The 18142-nt window shown below is 39.2% G+C and overlaps 1 protein-coding gene across 1 annotated transcript; it reads right to left on the bottom strand.

The window, feature by feature from the left end:
• Positions 1–6365: 6365 nt before the first annotated feature.
• Positions 6366–7800, bottom strand: LOC141640856 (uncharacterized). Its single transcript, XM_074449535.1, has 2 exons — positions 6922–7800; positions 6366–6662 (listed from the first exon to the last, which is right to left on the bottom strand). The coding sequence occupies exons 1-2, from the start codon at positions 7798–7800 to the stop codon at positions 6366–6368; spliced, it is 1176 nt and encodes a 391-aa protein (XP_074305636.1).
• Positions 7801–18142: the final 10342 nt, after the last annotated feature.

Raw genomic sequence — 18142 nt, 5'->3', positions numbered from 1 at the left:
GCCTCCCGGAGAGCGCTGGTTTAAGAGGTCCCGCACGACCTTTCTGGTATCAAGTTACTAGCGCGTCGAGCTCGTCGAAGTGCAAAACTTCAACAGGCTTGTCCGCTTCACTCGCCTCATAGTAATGCTTCACGTATTGGCCATTCACCTTGAATCTATGGCCCTCGGAATCTTCAAGCTCTACGGATCCAAATTTGGTAACACCCGTCACCGTGTATGGACCAATCCACCTGGACTTCAGCTTGCCAGGAAATAGTCTCAACCGGGCATTGAACAGCAACACCTTTTGCCCCACATGGAACTCCCGAGGTAAGATTCTCTTGTCATGCCATCTCTTCGTCTTTTCCTTGTAGATGCGCGAACTGTCATAGGCATTGAGCCTAAATTCTTCTAATTCATCTAGCTGCAAAAGACGATTCGACCACACGATTTAGGATCATAATTAAGCTCACGAATTGCCCACCAGGCCTTACATTCCACTCAACGAGGCAAGTGACACGATTTCCCATAAACTAACCTATAAGGTGATGCACCAATTGGTGTCTTAAAGGCAGTTCTATAGGCCCATAACGTGTCATCTAGCTTAAGACTCCAGTCTTTCCGTGATTTTGAAACTACTTTAGACAAGATCTCTTTCAGCTCGCGATTAGAGACCTCTACCTGACCACTAGTTTGGGGATGATACCCCAAACCACGCCGGTGTTGGACACCAACTCTAGACAGTATGGAAGTGAGTTTCTTTTCCTTAAAATGCATCCCCCCATCACTAATGACGACCCTAGGGACACCAAAACGGGGGAATATGATCTTTTTGAACATTTTAATCACGGTCTTACCATCGCAATGGGGTGAAGCAATTGCCTCAACCCATTTTGACACATAGTCTACTGACTACTAAAATGTACTGTTGCCTTTACTGGACGGGAACGGTCCTTGGAAATCGATGCCCCAGACATCGAAAACCTCAACCTCTAGGATGCCGTTTTGTGGCATCTCATGTCTTTTCGAAATGTTCCCTGACCGCTGGCATGCATCACAAGCTGAAACAAAAGACTTGGCGTCAGCAAACAAAGAAGGCCAGTAAAAACCAGACTGAAGTACCTTAGCCACGGTGCGCGATGGACCGTGGTGACCACCATATGAAGAGGAGTGACAGCCTTCCAGGACTATTTTGGTCTCCCACTGCGGAATACACCGTCTGTAGAGACCGTCTGCACATTCCTTAAACAAGTAAGGATCATCCGGAAATCGCTTAGCGTTATAGAGAAAACGCTTCTTCGCCGAGAAGAGAGGTCGGGCGGCATCTTGCCACCGACAACGAAGTTAGCTATATCTCGCATACCAGGGCTCCTGGTCAACAATAGACGATATATAAAGCAATTAAAGTATCGTCAGGGAAAGAATCATCAATAGGGAGAGAATCTTCCCCTTCTTGTCGCATCAGCCGCGACAAGTGATCAGCTACAACGTTCTCGGCCCCCTTCTTATCCTTGATCTGCAGGTCAAACTCCTGAAGGAGGAGTATCCACCTCAGTAGCCGTGGTTTTGCCTCCTTTTTAGCAAGGAGATGCCTCAGAGCTGCATGGTCAGTAAAAACAGTAACTTCTGATCCAACTAAATAAGTACGGAATTTTTCTAAGGCATAAACTACAGCTAACAGTTCCTTCTCAGTGGTAGTGTACTTCACTTGAGCCTCATCCAGAGTTCGGCTCGCATAGTAAATAGCATTCAAGGCTTTGTCCTTCCTCTGGCCAAGCACCGCTCCTAGTGCATAGTCACTCGCGTCACACATGATCTCGAACGGCAAGTCCCGGTTGGGAGGTTTGTATGATCGGCGCGGAGACTAAGGCCCGCTTTAACTGTTAAAAGCGAGAAAGACAAGCATCAGTGAACACAAAAGGGGCATCTTTAAGCAACAGCTGTGTAAGTGGTTTAGCAATTTTGGAGAAATCCTTGATGAACCGGCGATAAAAACCGGCGTGACCAAGGAAACTCCTCACCCCCTTAACATTAACAGGAGGCGGTAATTGCTGAATCACTTCCACCTTTGCCTTGTCAACTTCTATTCCCTATCGAAACCAAGTGCCCTAAGACAACTCCCTCGTTGACCATAAAGTGGCACTTCTCCCGATTCAAAGACAAGGTTAACCTCAATACAAATACGCAACACTTTCTCAAGGTTAGACAGACAATCGAAAAATCACTTCCATAAACACCGAAGTCATCCATAAAAACTTCCATGATAGACTCAATATACTCGGAAAATATCCCCATCATACACCTTTGGAAGGTGGCAGGGGCATTACACAAACCAAAAGGCATTCTCGCATGACGCAAAAACGCCCTTAGGACGGGTAAATGTAGTCTTGGCTCGATCATGGGTGGATAGGGATCCGAAAGAACCCGAATACCCGTCTAAATAGCGAGAAAAATTTGTGGGAAGCTAACCTTTCTACCATTTGATCAATAAAAGGAAGGGGGAAGTGGTCTTTCTTAGTGGCGGCATTCAGCTGTCTGTAGTCTATGCACATCCGCCAACCAGTCACTACTCGAGTAGGTATTAATTCATTTTTCTCATTCTTAACTACAGTTGTCCCTCCTTTTTTCGGGACTACCCGTCGGGCTTACCCATCTAGAATTGCCTACCGAATAGATAATACCGCATCCAGCAGCCTTCATTACCTCGGCCATCACAACATCCCGCATCTTCGGTTCAACCGACGCCGACCCCCGCTCGCAAGGTTTGTGATCCTCCTCCAGCTCTATCCTGTGCATACAAATATCGGGACTAATCCCCGTGATATCATCCAGTGAATAGCCCATTGCCTTCCTGTTTTTCTTAAGTACAGCTAACAAAGAGGTTAGCTGATCATCACTAAGCTTGGCACTAACGATGACAGGATACTGCTCTGTGTCATTTAGAAAAGCATATTTAAGATGAGAAGGAAGAGGCTTACGTTCCGGTACCTTTACCTCAATGGAGCAAAGAGTGCTGATCATTTGTTCCACCTGCTCTCCCTCACGCTCATCTAATTCATCAACAAGTAAATCCAATGCAGCGTCATCGTCCTCTGGGCTATCTGCACACTCATCAAAAAGCATGAGAGCTTCCAGTGGGTCTTTCATAAAAGAACCCGACCAGAAGTCATAAATAGACTCATCAATGATATCGACCGAATAACAAGTGTCCTCTATCATTGGGTGGGCTAAGGTATTAGGCAAACTAAAGGTGATAGCGTCATCCCCTACTGCAAGAGTCAGACGCCCTTGTCTAACATCAATAACGGCCCCAGCTGTACAAAGGAACGGTCTTCCTAGAATAATCTGGGTCCGGGTGTCCTCAACTATGTCCAAAACAATGAAATCTACTGGGATGTAAAGCTTGCCTATTTTCACAGGCACATCCTCCAAGACACCTAAAGGTCTCCTAACAGATCTATCAGCCATCTGTAGGGTAATGTTAGTCACTTTGAAGTGACTCAGTTTCAATTTCCTGCAGACGGGAAGGGGCATGACACTAACGCTGGCACCTAAGTCGCAAAGGGCCTTATCGATAATCATGTTGCCTATGACACAAGTAATAGAAAAGCTGCCCGGGTCTTTCATTTTTGGAGGGGCCTTATTTAACAACAAGTTGCTAGACTCTTCCATAAATGAAATCGTCTCAAATTCACTCAAGTTCCTCTTACGCGTCACGATATCTTTCATAAACTTAGCGTAAGTGGGCACTTGAGTGACAAGTTCGGAGAAAGGAACGGTTACCTGGAGGTTCTTCACGATGTCCACAAACTTACCGTACTGTTGCTCGATCCTTGCATCCTTCAGACGACTCGGAAAAGGTACCCTGGTAGCTATGAGTGGTCCTGCGACCTTTCCTTTACCCTTGTCAATTCGTGACGTCTCCACAAAGCAGGGGAGATGACACGGTGGCGGTATTAATTAACAAATTGGGATTCCCGCCACTTACAAAGATGGATCGAACGTCTTCACCGGTCGATCGACCGTTTCTTCCTCAACTTCACTCGATCGACCTATCCCGGAACTCGATCGAGTGCTTCCTTCACCTCTTTACTCGATCGACCAACCTGGGGCTCTGTACTTCTCGATCGACTGTCAATGTCACTCGATCGAGGATCGGGTGATTAGAACCGCTCGATCGAGTGGTTTCCGCACATGCAAAGACAAGCATTTCTGCAGGAACTCATCTAAATCGTCCTCTTCATCATTTTGTCAACACCTCGTTTCCTTCGTGAAGAAGGTCACTTTGGAAATTCATCCCACTGACGGGATCACAATTTGGAGAAGTCTTGGCTTGATCTGCCGCGAGTGTTAACTGCGCGACTTGCTCTCTTAACTCCGATATAACAGAATCCGATTGTAACATGATGGATTTCGGTTCGCAATTGCTTCTCTTGAAGAAGGAGAACCCTATTTGTGATATTGGCGTAGAAGGGGTTGAAACGCTCTTTATCTCCTCATACAACTGGGAAAAAGGAACTCCCTGCTTGAACTTCTTGTATGCAATGGCACGCTCTACACCTGCCGTGCACTCATAAAGGTCATGCCCTTCCTCGCCGCATCTACCACATGGCTCTGTATGCTCTGTAATCGTAGGCATCTTGACAAATAGATCGTTATCCGCAAAACTAATCAAAGCTTCGCGAAAATGAGATCAGTCTCAAGGAATGAATCCCTTGAGACGAAAGACAAACTTAATTAAAGCAACAAAGATTGCGCCACCTCCCCGAAACGGCGCCAAAATTTGACACGTCTGTCGCGCACTGTCAAAAATAAACCAACCGGTTCCAACTAACTAATGTAGCTAGGGAAGTCGGGTCGAATCCACAGAGAGGTAGGAATTTGTTTGCTAAACTAGGCTCGTCTAAGTAACCAATTTTGGGGGTTTTTAGTTGTGAATTCTAAACTAACAGAGTAAGAGGAAGAGAAATAAGGAAGACGGCTTAACAGATAAAAGAAAATAGCTAAGACAAGCGGTTCACCACAATCGTCCGGTTGAGTAATCTAGGCCCAGTGTCAATGCAAAGACACGATCTAAGGGGTAGTGAACGTCACCTTTCGGTCCTTAATTCACCCTAAAGCGTAAACAGTTTAACTTTCGCCCTCGCTGCAATACTCTATTGTTCGCTACTAGTCTCCCTCTTCCAACCTTTCGGTCCAGGTCAAGGTCCACTAAGATTAAGGGTCTAATTGCGTCGACTCAATTAGGCAATTACAGTTATATGTAGCATTTTAACAACGAAGACGGTACGGTATTAACCTAGTAGTTCGATTACTCTCCCTTCAAATCATGGGTCCCCTATAGTCTTAGCATAGGGAATTAGCTACTCATAATTACCAAATTAACGGAAACAATAACTAAACAATTTGAATTAAGCATGATGAGAAATCTAATTGATTGAACAAGTATGAAATAAAGAGAGAAAAGGAATCAAAATAACAAATACGATAAGGAATTAATTAGATAGATAATACCGAGTTTGGGTAACAAAGTAGAGAATCGAAATCCAAGGAACAGTGACAAAGTAACCAGTGGAATGTACGTAGTAAAAGGGAGATTCAAAGATAGGAGTAACATCGTGTTCTCCTCGTCTTATCTTTGTAAAAATGTTTAAAACCTAATCTATGGGCTGATTCACCAAAACCCATAAAAGATTAGGCGGAAAAAGACTAAAAGCATACGAAAACCTCTCGATCGAGTAGAGAGACTACTCGATCGAACACCAAGTCACTCGATCGATCTAGAGCAGCCACTCGATCGAGCACTGCCTGTGTGAACTTCCTCGATCGACTCCTCCAACCGTCGATCGTCCAAAGATGGGTGCATGAAGCATTCGATCGAGCGAGAGAGGCCACTCGATCGAGCTATATAAGTGCGTCAGGACTTGTGTTTCTCCCTTGCTCCGCTCATGCGCACTCTAGGTGTGAAATTCCTAAGCTCCGGCTCCATATTTCCCATGAATGCATACAAATGGGACAATTAAGGCTCATTTTAGCTCCTCCTCGGTCAATTCCTGCAAAATACAACAAACGGACCAAAGTAGAATATTCGGGGGTATTTGTAGCTAGATGCTACATAAAAAGCACAGAAATGCGTGTAAAAATGAGGTAAAAACCTTATATAAAAGACACGCATCACCTGACAAATGAGTATGTTTTCCATGATGCTTCTGCCTTGAATGAAACCTCCCTGAGTGAGAGAGATAATGTGAGGTAGGACTTTAGCCAGCCTAGAGCAAAGAATTTTGGATATGCATTTGTACACCACATTGCAGCAGGCAATTGGTCGAAATTGCATTACAGTAGAAGGGTTAGCCACCTTAGGAATGAGTGTAATTTGGTAGCATTCAATCTGTTTCAATAATCGGCCATTTCGAAAAATTCTGGATGGCCTCACAAAAATCCACTCCAATCTGATCCCAACTAGCTTTGAAGAACTGGCTAGAGTAGCCATCCGGGCCAGGAGCCTTGTCATTAGGGATGCTAAAAAGCACATTCTTAATCTCATAATTAGTCACAGGACACATCAGCTGCTGAACATGAGATGCTTCACATTTGTTCCCATAACTCATAACCCTCTTGCTAACTGCCACAGTAGGATTACTCCTCCCAAGAAGAACAGTATAGAATTGAATGAAACTGTTCTGGATACCATTAGGAGTTACATGAATGTCTCCATTTTGGTCAGCAATTTGAAGGACTCGATTCTGTCTTCTTCTAGTTCTTAGGACCCCATGAAAGTAAGTCGTGTGTTGGAATCTCCTTCACGCTCTATTGAACTTTAGCCTTATACATTGCGGGGAAATCCTGCTGAGCCTCGCTAGTTTCCCATACTCCTCCCTTAAATGGCACTCCTGGAGAATAATATCAGGATCATGAGGTCTCACCCTAATTCTGTTGCACCCGAGAGAGCTTGGTGAGAGCTATATCAGCATTCTTCTCAATATCAGAGAACTGAGATTTGTTCAATCCTCTCAAGAAAGGTTTCAGGTTTTTTAGCTTTTTCACTAACTCAAACATTTTTGTGCCTTTATTATGACATTGCCATCCTTCCTGCACCCCTTCATGAAAGTTAAGAGCCCTACTCCACATATTGAAATACTTAAAAGGCTTAACCTTAGCTATCTGCTGGCTACCATTGCTCACCAAACAAGGAGTGTGATCAAAAAGACCCTCAGGAAGAAATTGAGCAATCAAATCAGGGTAAGAAATTTGCCACTCCTGGTTTATAAGCCATCTATCCAATTTACTGTACACCCTGTCTGCAGGGCATTGTTTATTATTCCCGGTGTACATTGCTCCCATGGCAGGACTATCTATCAATTCACACTGATGAATGCAATTCAGAAAAGGCTCAGCATCAGTTCTAGAAAAAACTCCTCCAATCCTCTCATCTGCAGTAAGGACACAATTAAAATCTCCTGCCACTGCCCAAGGCCCTTGAGTATATCCAGCAATACGATTCAAGTTATTCCAAAGAGACTCCCTATCCTTACTATCATTAAAGGCATAAACTACAGTCCAGTTAAAACTCACATTCTCAGGCTTTTGAGTGATCTGCATATGAATATACTGGGGATCATATTCTATGAACTGAACATCATAATTGTTGGCTTGCCAAAGAATCCAAATACGCCCACCAGGATGACAGGCAGAGTTAGTAGAAATGCTCCAATTATTAAAAATATTCACGGCTTTATTCACATTATTTGGCTTGATTTTAGTCTCAATTAAACCAAAGATACCAACATTATTATCTAATAGGAATTTATTTATAACCATCTGTTTATTCTTCCTATTCATTCCTCGTACATTCCAAAAACCAAGGTTTAACATTAATTAGGTTTTGGGAGTACGTGGCCCTCTAAATTTGGCTCTAACTCCTTTGGTGATCCATTCTGAGAGCCAACCTGATCAGATATAGGTTTAGCAAGCTTTGGGAACTCAGCAATCTGTACTAATACAGGCTCTTCTGATGCTCTCATTGGTTGCACTCTAGGAGTTACCAGTGGATTGTCTTGTACAGTATTGCTTTTGGGTAAGGCAATCACTGGTCTCCAGACTTGCTTAACTTGCTTCACAGGGGGAGGAGGTCTAGCATCTTTCTTGCTAATCACTCTGCATTGAGCCACCTCATGTCCCAACCTCTTACACCCCTTGCATGAGACTGGTTTCCATTCATATTCAATATCAATGTCAGTCACTTGCTGTTTTTCATCCATCACCTTAATAGACTTAGGGAATTTTTGATCCACTTGTACCTCTACCATAACCCTAGCATATCCCAAACGAGTCTTAAGATCTGTAGCAGTATCATTCTGAATATAGGATCCTATGGCCCCTGCTAACTTAGGAAGACTCTACCCCCAGAACTTCAATGGCAACTTATGCAATCGAACCCATGTTGGCACGCTCTTAATCTCTTCTTTTTCAAGGGGAGTGTCTTCCTTCCATGGTTTAATGATGACTGGCTTACTATCAAACAGGTAATGCCCAGCCTTCAATACCTGTTCCTGCATCTCTTTAGTTTGAAAACGAACCAAAAATATACCATTCGGCATAAAAGAGATTTTGTCTATCTTATGTTTGTACCATATACGACGTAAATATCCTTCTAATATGGCCATGGGAGGGTTTGCTCCTAATACAAATCCATAAATAGCCTGTTTCCAATATTCCACTTCCTCATGAACATCATCACTAGTAATATGAATAACAGGGATGTCATCAGTCTCCATATTATGGGACTGTGTCTTACCATGCACGTGAGTCCATTCACCTTGTTCATCAACTTGTTGAGGCATTTCTGCTCGATTTGAATGGGTTGCTCATCATTAATAGTTTCAACTAGAATCTCATCATCATCCAGATTGAATGGTGTTATGCCAACCAGATCTTGCATACTAGCATGCTTTGTAGCCTCCTCATCATTAGGTTTTTGAGACCTTTTCTTCGAACTAGAAGAATGTTGTTGCTTTCCTCTAGTAGTCCCCCCCTTCCTCTTAGTAATGTTGCGAAGCTTTGCAGATTTCGAGGCCGAGTTCCTTGCCATTCGTGCAAGAGAATCTTCCTCAAAATCGCCAAGAGAGTCGCCTTCTTAGAGAGGATTAGGGTTTTTTTGCATCAACAGCATAAAGTTAATATTCTTATATTAATAAGAATCTTGACAAGTTCAAAAGTTATTGAACATGTTGAAATTGAATCCATTTGCTTCCACTGCTGGATTAATTTATTATCCTAAGATGTATCTCTATTCTTATACTTTGTATGCTTGGAATATGACGAGAAATTAAAATCAAATCTTTGTGAAAGTCAATATATAGCCATATAGTCTATCCATTAGTACTCAAGAAGCACTAATGATATGTCTTCTATGTCTCACATGTAGATAACATATTATTCGTTGAGAATGATGGACCAATGCTCTCCTCCGTGAAGGAGGGATTGGGAGACTAGGATGAGATGCGAAGCATCTTTAATATCCAAATCTATAAGTGATGTATACGAGAGGATAAGTGTTTAGAAATAATTATTGGATTTATGTGAAATGAGTTACAAAAAAACCATATTCTAAACACATAAGGAAGGTTGGAGAACCATCTTGGCTATAATATTTGAGGAGTAAATCTGAGTAATATACAACAGAAATTATATTGTCAACTGATCATGATTTATCAGTAACGATTGGCTCACTAGAGTTTGACGTTACTCTCGTTTGACGGTAGTGATAAGTTGATCCCTTGAGTACACTTGCAACTGTGAGATATGCAAGAAGGATGAATCCCACACATTGTGCGGACAGTGGGAGCTATCCTAAGGCAAGAGAGCCTATGTCTCGATTGGATCTAGACATGTACTCAAAAGGTTTTATAATACAAGATTATAGATAACGAAGGGAAATAGTATATAATAAGGTTAAGTAAAGTGCAAGATGTTGCTAAGACTTGTTAACCAAGGCATTCTCATAGGCTTAACATGATAAGTCATGCCATTTCAATTGAATTGAAATGTATGATTATATACAAAATTAAATTTGGATTATAGATTATGTAGTAATTGATATTGTATTAATTTTACATATGTGAGAATAAATTCATTGTTTGAGTTTTATTTTAAACTCTTTTATACTTTGTTATATCCTAATATGTTATAAAGACAACGTTGAACCCTATTAAAGTGAACTGAATTAACATAGTATTGGCCCCTAGTCACTTATATGAGGTGACGTCTCCAAGTGACTAGAGTGTGAGTCGATTGATGGGAAGTTCAAGTGTCATAGGGTCATAAGAGATGACTAGTCGATCACATAGGCAGACTGTATGGGACACTCTGTCGGGCAGTGACCGCTTATAGAGTTCTGGTAATTTTTATATAGCCTGGTCGTGGCTAGAGCTACTATAGTATTCTTTTTGAGTCGATTCTTTGATTAGAGACTGTTTGCCCAAGGTGGCACAGTTTCTGATTTACTTTGATTTTTGCTTCATGACTTCCGAATATGGAGTGCAAATGGGCATGTTTTGGGTCATAATGAGTTGTGGTGTTCGAAGAGAACAATGCGATAGGAATTGTCCACTTCCTTGTTAGGGTTATATAAATCTCAGGGCCACTCGAGGAGTAGTGAAGTGAAAATGCGTAGCCACGCTCGGAAGGTATCTACGGCAGATAATTCCGGTCAAACAGTTACTCTCCATATCGAGGAAACCACTCTAGATATGATCAAATGCAAGTACGACCTCCAAGACACCTTGCTTTGAGTGGGAGATGTAATAGGACAAGAGAATTGGTGACGCACACTTGTCTCGGACAAGTGGGAGATTGTTGGAGTATGTGTCCTCAACAATAGTGCGATCACATATTAAATCTCATAACAAGAATACAAAAGGGATGATTCAATTTAATGTCAACTGATCAACATTAATCGGTAACGATTGGCTGACTAGAGTTTGACGTTACTGTCGTTTGACGGTGGTGATCAGTTAATCCCTTAAGGTCACACCTATAAGACAATTCTCTTAACTGATAAGTTAATTAATTATATGTCGATACAGATTAATTAAATCCTTAAATTGAACAGATTTTTATTAATGAGTGAAAGTTATATATCTTATTGTAATGTGATTAAATAAGATTCAATTTAGTAATTAATATGTTATACTACTAAGATTGATTAATGTTTATAAAACATTTGAAATAAGAGTGATTAGTTATTTATAATTGCAAAATGTTGTAGATTATATTAACTAGACTTAATGTGACCCATTTTATATACATGTAATTATGAATTACTTGTTAATTTGTTAAATGTAATTTTATTTGATATGTAATGATATTTAATTAGTTAAATATGCATTTATATTACTAATGACATGTTACTTGTCACATGTCTTACCAAATTACAATTTACAAATGACAAATGACAAAGATAATATGGATGTCCATTTTAAGTGTTGGACCGGTTTTAAGGGTGATTAATGGGGATTAATTTTGTTCTTATTTTATTTCTCATACTTAAGGACATAATGATGACACTAATAACATGCTTAACCCTAGGGTCCTACCCTAGTATTTTGGTAAGACAAAAAGTAAAAGCATGCTCTTCCCTATGGACTTAAAAACCGTTCACCCCTCCCCATATATGAGAATTAGTTCTCCTATTTTTAACTCACTCAATACTCATGCAAAAATTCTCTCCCTCTCACATAAATAGTTTATGTTCGAAAAATTTGTTCAAAATCTAATATTATCACAAGAACACTAGATGTAGTATTTATATTAATACTAGATTTAATAATTTAAGGTTACTAGTAATATTATCTAGTTAATAATATTATTAGTGTTAAGGGTAAGTCTTGGGTGCAACTAAGAGGAGAGTTTCTAATTTGGAACTTTGGTTTTTGGAGGATCATCCTAATGTTATTAAGCTCAAGAACAAGGTTAGGAAGGTGTCCTACCTTGTGCCCAAAATTCGGTCCACCATTTTGTAAGGGTAAAACCATTTTTTCTCCTTATTTCATTTATTTACATATTGTATGTAACTAGATCTATTATTCTAAATTAGTGAGTAATTTAGAAATTAATTAGAGGAGTCTAATTAGGGGTTTATGAACCTATCAATTTAATGTTAGATTCATGATGATAATGATAGTGGTGACGGAGTACGTTGATGACGATGACTATGAAAACCAAGCCGCACCAAGCTCTCTTCCTCTCGGTTTCTTTTATTTTTGTTTGTGTGTGTCTGTCAGTATAGAAATTCGGGAGGAGGGAGTATCTATATATATATAGATTTAGGATCCGGTGAGAACGATCATTCGGTGAGCACGGTGAGAACGCACATTTATATTAAAATACAATAACAAAAGTAATAACAAAACCAATATATTATTCATGTCTTCAAAGTAACAGGCCCCCGACAAACCCGATAACACAGCCTACCACCAAATCACACCATCGCCAATAGAAACCACCGTCGTCGACATCACCAACAACCACCGACGCCGTTGACGTTCTTCTGCACTGACAAATCCTCATCAATGCCAAACTGTAGTCTACTCGACGCAATCTTCGAAAACTTGCTCTTAAATTGCCTGCAATCTCCGACTAGTCACTCTGAATTCCGACATTCTTGCCAAACCTTCACTGTCAACGACAACACCCCATAGTCGTTTGTTACAAATTTTCGAGAAATCGTCTTTTACGCTGCAAAATGTCACTGGCAACATCAACGTCAACTGACTCTGAGCAGCGTCAGACCACGTCTCACCAGTGTCGCATTTGCTTTCTTCGTCCAACCATTATCAAATCCATTACTGTCGGAGCTAATCGAAATCAGTGTATCAGTGTATCTGGTTTATATACTGGTGTATCTCAAATCAATTTTGACGTACCTAATAACTAATTGTGTGTATCAATGTTAAGATACATTAAAATAGTGGCTAGATACATAAAAAATTAGTGTATATACATAAAAAAAAATAGTGTAGATTTCTGCCAATTTTAATCAATTAAATCAATAAATTAGTGTACATACATTAGAGATCCGCCGTCATTTCTAGAAATCCAACTCCATGATTCATCTTGATTTTATTGAGGAACGAAGGATAATGAAGAGGATAAAAAGAAAAAGAAAATGAGAGGGACGGATTGTTGGTAAAGATAAAGATTGATGCATGAAAATAAGATGATGATGATAGATGACGATGTGGGGTTGAATCAAAATGTAAGGATTTGTTAAATATGATTATTTTAAACTCTAGTGTAAGGTAATTAATTGGTGGATGGAAGGGAGTTATAGCGGGTCACTGACTTATGCTTGGGGTATTTTGGTTTTGTGATTAATCTTGTTATTGTATTTTAATATAAGTGTGTGTTCTTACCGTTCTCACCGGATCTTTGACTCTAGCTTTAGGATCCGGTGAGAATGAACATTCGGTAAGAACGAGGTAGATACATTGAAATATATGTTAGGTGCACTTTTGTTTTTAACAAAATCTCACACTAAACCCTGTCGTAGATACACTTTTTTTCATAATTCTAGATACATTTTTTGACGAAGTAGATACATTTTTTTTTAATAAAATCTCAAGTACACTAAACCCTGTTGTCGATACACTTTTTTTTCATAATTCCTGTCATAGATACGCTTTTTTTTCATAATTCTAGATACATTTTTTGACGACGTAGATACATTTTGTTCCAACATATAATATATATATAAAAAAAAAGATTACCCAGTTACGCAAAATATTATTCTAGATACACATATATCTAATCTAGATGCACAAATATAACATGACTCGGATACACAAAAGTCAACCCCAAATCCGTATGACACTCCGTATTTCCTAAGAGAAAATGTGCTTTAAGGCCGAACCGTGGTCAAACCCATATTTTAATTATTATACATTGGGATGCCAAAATTAACCCGATCTAAGTAAGAATGACCAAAGTCTGTATATTGAATAATGCTTAGCACCAACTCAATCCAACAAGAGTACTAAAGTACTAACCAAATTTCTAAAAAACAGGCCACCCCAAGGTTACAGTCCCTGCACTTGAGACAATGAGTAGTTGCCTGCAATTTTTTTTTTTTTTTTTTTTTTGCAAAAATTTCAGGGTTAAATGTAAATTATTTCAAGACAGCCATTTAATTTGGTGGTGTTAAACCTGAGATCAAAAGACTGGTTTCGCAATTGGGGGTATTTGGGACTCCCTAGACTCAGTAAGAATTAGTGTGGAAATGTACCAGGTTTTGTTGAATAGAATACGACAGAATCTGATGGGTTGGGCTAAGAATTTACCATCTTACTCAAGAAAAGTTCAAGTTTTTAATTCAGTTATTTTTGGAATTCAGAGATCGCCGACAACGCCAAGTTGCTCACCGGAGATAGCTGTTTTATGGGGTGCGAGACTGCGAGTGTGCGAGTGCGACGGTCATGAGAGGTCAACGGTGCTGCCAGTGATGTAGCCAGTTCGCCGGTGGTAGTCATTGCGGATCGACGGTGAGAACGGCGGTAAAAGCGAGGGTGAGAACAACGGCAGCGCAACGATTACCTTCAGAGAAGCAACATAGAAAGTGAAAATAGATAAAGAGACAGGGATAGGGATAGCAGAGGTCGCCGGCGTCTGGTGGTGGTCGTTGTGTTCGTCGATGTCGACTGACGGTGGAGGTGGCTGCTGGCCTCCGGCGGTGATGGTGGACGAATTTGAGTAGATAAGATTTGAGATGTGTTTGTTGTGAATAATTAGTTGTGTGCTGATTTTGCGTTGAAATGGCAAATCACACGTGACCTGTTAAGTTTATATAGGTAAGTCGTTCTCACCGAGTGATCGTTCTCACAGGATCCCACCTATATACAGCAAGGATCCGGTGAGTCCAGGGTTTTAAATGAGTCCGTCCTACAATTATAAACCGTAGGATCTAATGGCATCAGACGCGCCAGATTGTGCCACCTCACCCAAAGAATTAAAACTACAGGACCGAACCCGTCCTTTTTTTCTTCAATTCTGTTTCGTTCCTCTGCACCAAATATCTCTCAATCTCTCTCTCTCAGATACCCAAATCAAAATAACCCTAGAAATATCTCAAAATTGGATGGACAATTGATGATTCTAATGGTTTTCCTTCATCAAATCAAAAGCTTGAATCCTGTCATTTATTAATTTTGTTCCTTTTTTTCTTCTTTTACTTTTGTCCAGATTAAATGCGCAATTAACAAAATCGCAAGAGGAAAGCGAAAAAAATTGATCAAACGATGGGATATTATGTGTTTCTACCTAAAACGAGGTACAAGCTACGATTTAATTTCTAAATTTTGTTTCATTCACTTAGCTATGTTAGATTAATTTCTTGATGCGCTAATTACTTCTAAGTTTTGATTAATCGAATTTTTAGAGTATGTGGTGAAGTTATGATCATCGTCACTAATAATTATACTGGCGAAACTGTGTTATTATACTGGTGAAATGTTATTCTACTGTTATAATTGTGTTATTATATCTTTGTTGAAAATATATTCATCCCTGATGTTGAGGATAAATTCATCCCTGATTTGCGTTGTTCGCCAATTTCTAGCATCACTGAATCATAGGTTTGTCTAATTAATTTTTTAATAAATTTGATATGTTGCACTCTTGGTTCGATTATTTTTTGTTGATTTAGAATTTGCAGTTTCACATACGTGTAATCTGTTCTACTATAATACACACCGGTAGTCAATGTAACATACACTTCTTGTTATTATAACACGTATTGGGTTGTTGTTTCAATATATCTGGAGTACTTGTTATTAAAAGCATATAAATTAGTTTTTCTAACACATACATGAGTAACTAGTATCACTTCATAAAGTAACTCTTGTTACACTATGAAATAACTTGTCTTACTCAATCAAGTCAAATGAGTTACTAGTGTGATTCGATAAACTAAGGTTACACAATTGGTACCGAGTGTGTCGAATACCTAGTGCGTCATTCTATAAGTAATATTTAGGATATAAGTAGAGGATTTGGCTAGTGTCAAAAGTCTGGTAAGGCAGGTGGCTAGATCTCATGGATTGCATTTGAACCAGTTTGTGAACTGCAACTGATATGTCCTACTCTGCAGTTTGGATAATGTTCATTATGTGCTTAGTGGTGCTATATATATGAAATGTCAATAGATGCACCATTCTTTAGTTAGAAATTTGGAAGCTGTATACATGACAATTCTTGGCCTGACCATTCTTTTTATTTCGGCTTTTGAGTTTCTAAATGCAAATATGTTTCATATAGGCTATTAGCTCAATGGTAGAGCAATGTGTATTTTTGCACAAAAGATGTGGGTTCGAATCCTGCATAGCCTAACATAGTAACTCTCTTTTATTTAATTTTAGATGTGATTTTTTTTCCCTGGCATTTTGTTAAAATTCGAATTGTACGAAAAAAATTTAGGACACACTTTCAAGACTGCATTAACACAAGTAAACCACAAAAAAACATTACTATACCATTATCGTAACATACTTGCACTACTAGAGTAACACACATTCACTGTTGTGTCTTTCCTTAGGCTATTTATTATCACATCTCTATTGTCTTGTAAGTTAGTATAATCATTAGAATAATATTGAGTACTATTTTACTATATCCATAATACACACTAGCAAAAAAACCACCACTAAAAACGAGATAACCTATGTGGGAGTCGAACCCACATCATTCGTACAATTGTACGATGCTCTACCACTTGAGCTAATAGGTTTTTGATATACCATGATCAATTAGTTAATAAGGCCAAAAGACGCATATTCTTTTTCAATTTAAGCCTAAGATCTGTCGATATGTCGTATCCACGAGTAAAAATTGTTACTCAGTATAACATAGTAATCAGACAATGACAGGATATGTAATTCAATAAAACCATTATAGTAACATAGTTAAGCTATTATTGTAACACAGTTCAACCATTATTGTAACATGTGTAAACCATTGTTATAACAAAGTATAACTGCTATTGTGACACGAGTAAACTATTAGTGTAACAAAGTATAACCATTATTGTAACACAATTAAACCATTATCGCAATACAATTACACCATTATTGTCGCAAGTTACACTCTTAACCATTGTTATTAGTTTATAATACAAACACTGTTACAATCACACACTTATACCATCATAGTAACAGAGTCATAAACATACTAATACAGTTATTGTCAGTATTAATACTGCAGTACAATTATTAAAATGTTATGTAACACAAGTACATTAATATTGTAACAAGTTAAAACAAACATGCCGAATCAAGTTCTCAACAATAAACCCTTTTCCAGTATGGATTGCTCAAATGTGGACCTTCATCAACATTTGACAACCAAACAAGTTACTGAGATTTGTTGTTTCACTATGCAGCAACTTTCTAATCCATGTCTTGTTAGTAAGGCCCATGTAAAGGATCAGGCGTACTATCGTACTTTCAAAACGAAATTCGACTCAAAAGTTAACATAATTACCCAGGTGCTACTTATAAACCCGAGAGGAACTTGCAATGACAAAGCCTTGCAAAAGCATTATGACAAACAGTCCAACACAACTACTAATTTTCTCGACGATGATGATGTACATACTCCACTGTAAAGAAAGAAAACAAGAGCGTCGAATGTAGCCCGAAAACTTAAAACCATAAATCTTATCCTGATAATCAAGCAACTATCAGAATGTCATTTGGGGAAAGCTTTAGAAAGCTCCTACATCAAAATAGATGGGGACATACAATTTACACCATCTGCCATCATTATAACAAAGTTTCCATGATTAAAACACCTTTCCTAGTTCCGCGTTAGTCTTCGTGAATAACCTTAATGTTACTACTAGTCACAACAGAGAGAAGTAAATAATAAAAAACATGCAAAGATTAGCATATAACTGATTAACTGATTGTAATGAATAGAAAACAGATACACCATTAATGTAACACACTGATATCATTATTATAGCACACTCACACCATAAAAGTAACACACCAGCAAACCACCTCCTCCTCGAATCACGAACAAACGCACCAGCAAAAGGATAGCACAATTCGATTCGACAATCCTAACCAAACCTGGAACAAACGCACCATTAGTAACCCGACTAAACCAT

The sequence above is a fragment of the Silene latifolia genome, chromosome 2, assembly GCF_048544455.1.
Source record: "Silene latifolia isolate original U9 population chromosome 2, ASM4854445v1, whole genome shotgun sequence".
Lineage (NCBI taxonomy): Eukaryota > Viridiplantae > Streptophyta > Magnoliopsida > Caryophyllales > Caryophyllaceae > Silene > Silene latifolia.
Note: the sequence above shows the minus strand (reverse complement) of the source record. Positions and strands in the feature narration are given on the sequence as shown.

What these genes read in the sequence shown, in the direction of transcription:
- LOC141640856 (XM_074449535.1), bottom strand. Translation starts at nt 7,800, where the DNA reads ATGGTTATAAATAAATTCCTATTAGATAATAATGTTGGTATCTTTGGT. An exon ending in CTCTCACCAAGCTCTCTCGG is followed by an intron (nt 6,663 to 6,921) that starts GTGCAACAGAAT and finishes AATGGTATCCAG; the next exon opens with AACAGTTTCATTCAATTCTA.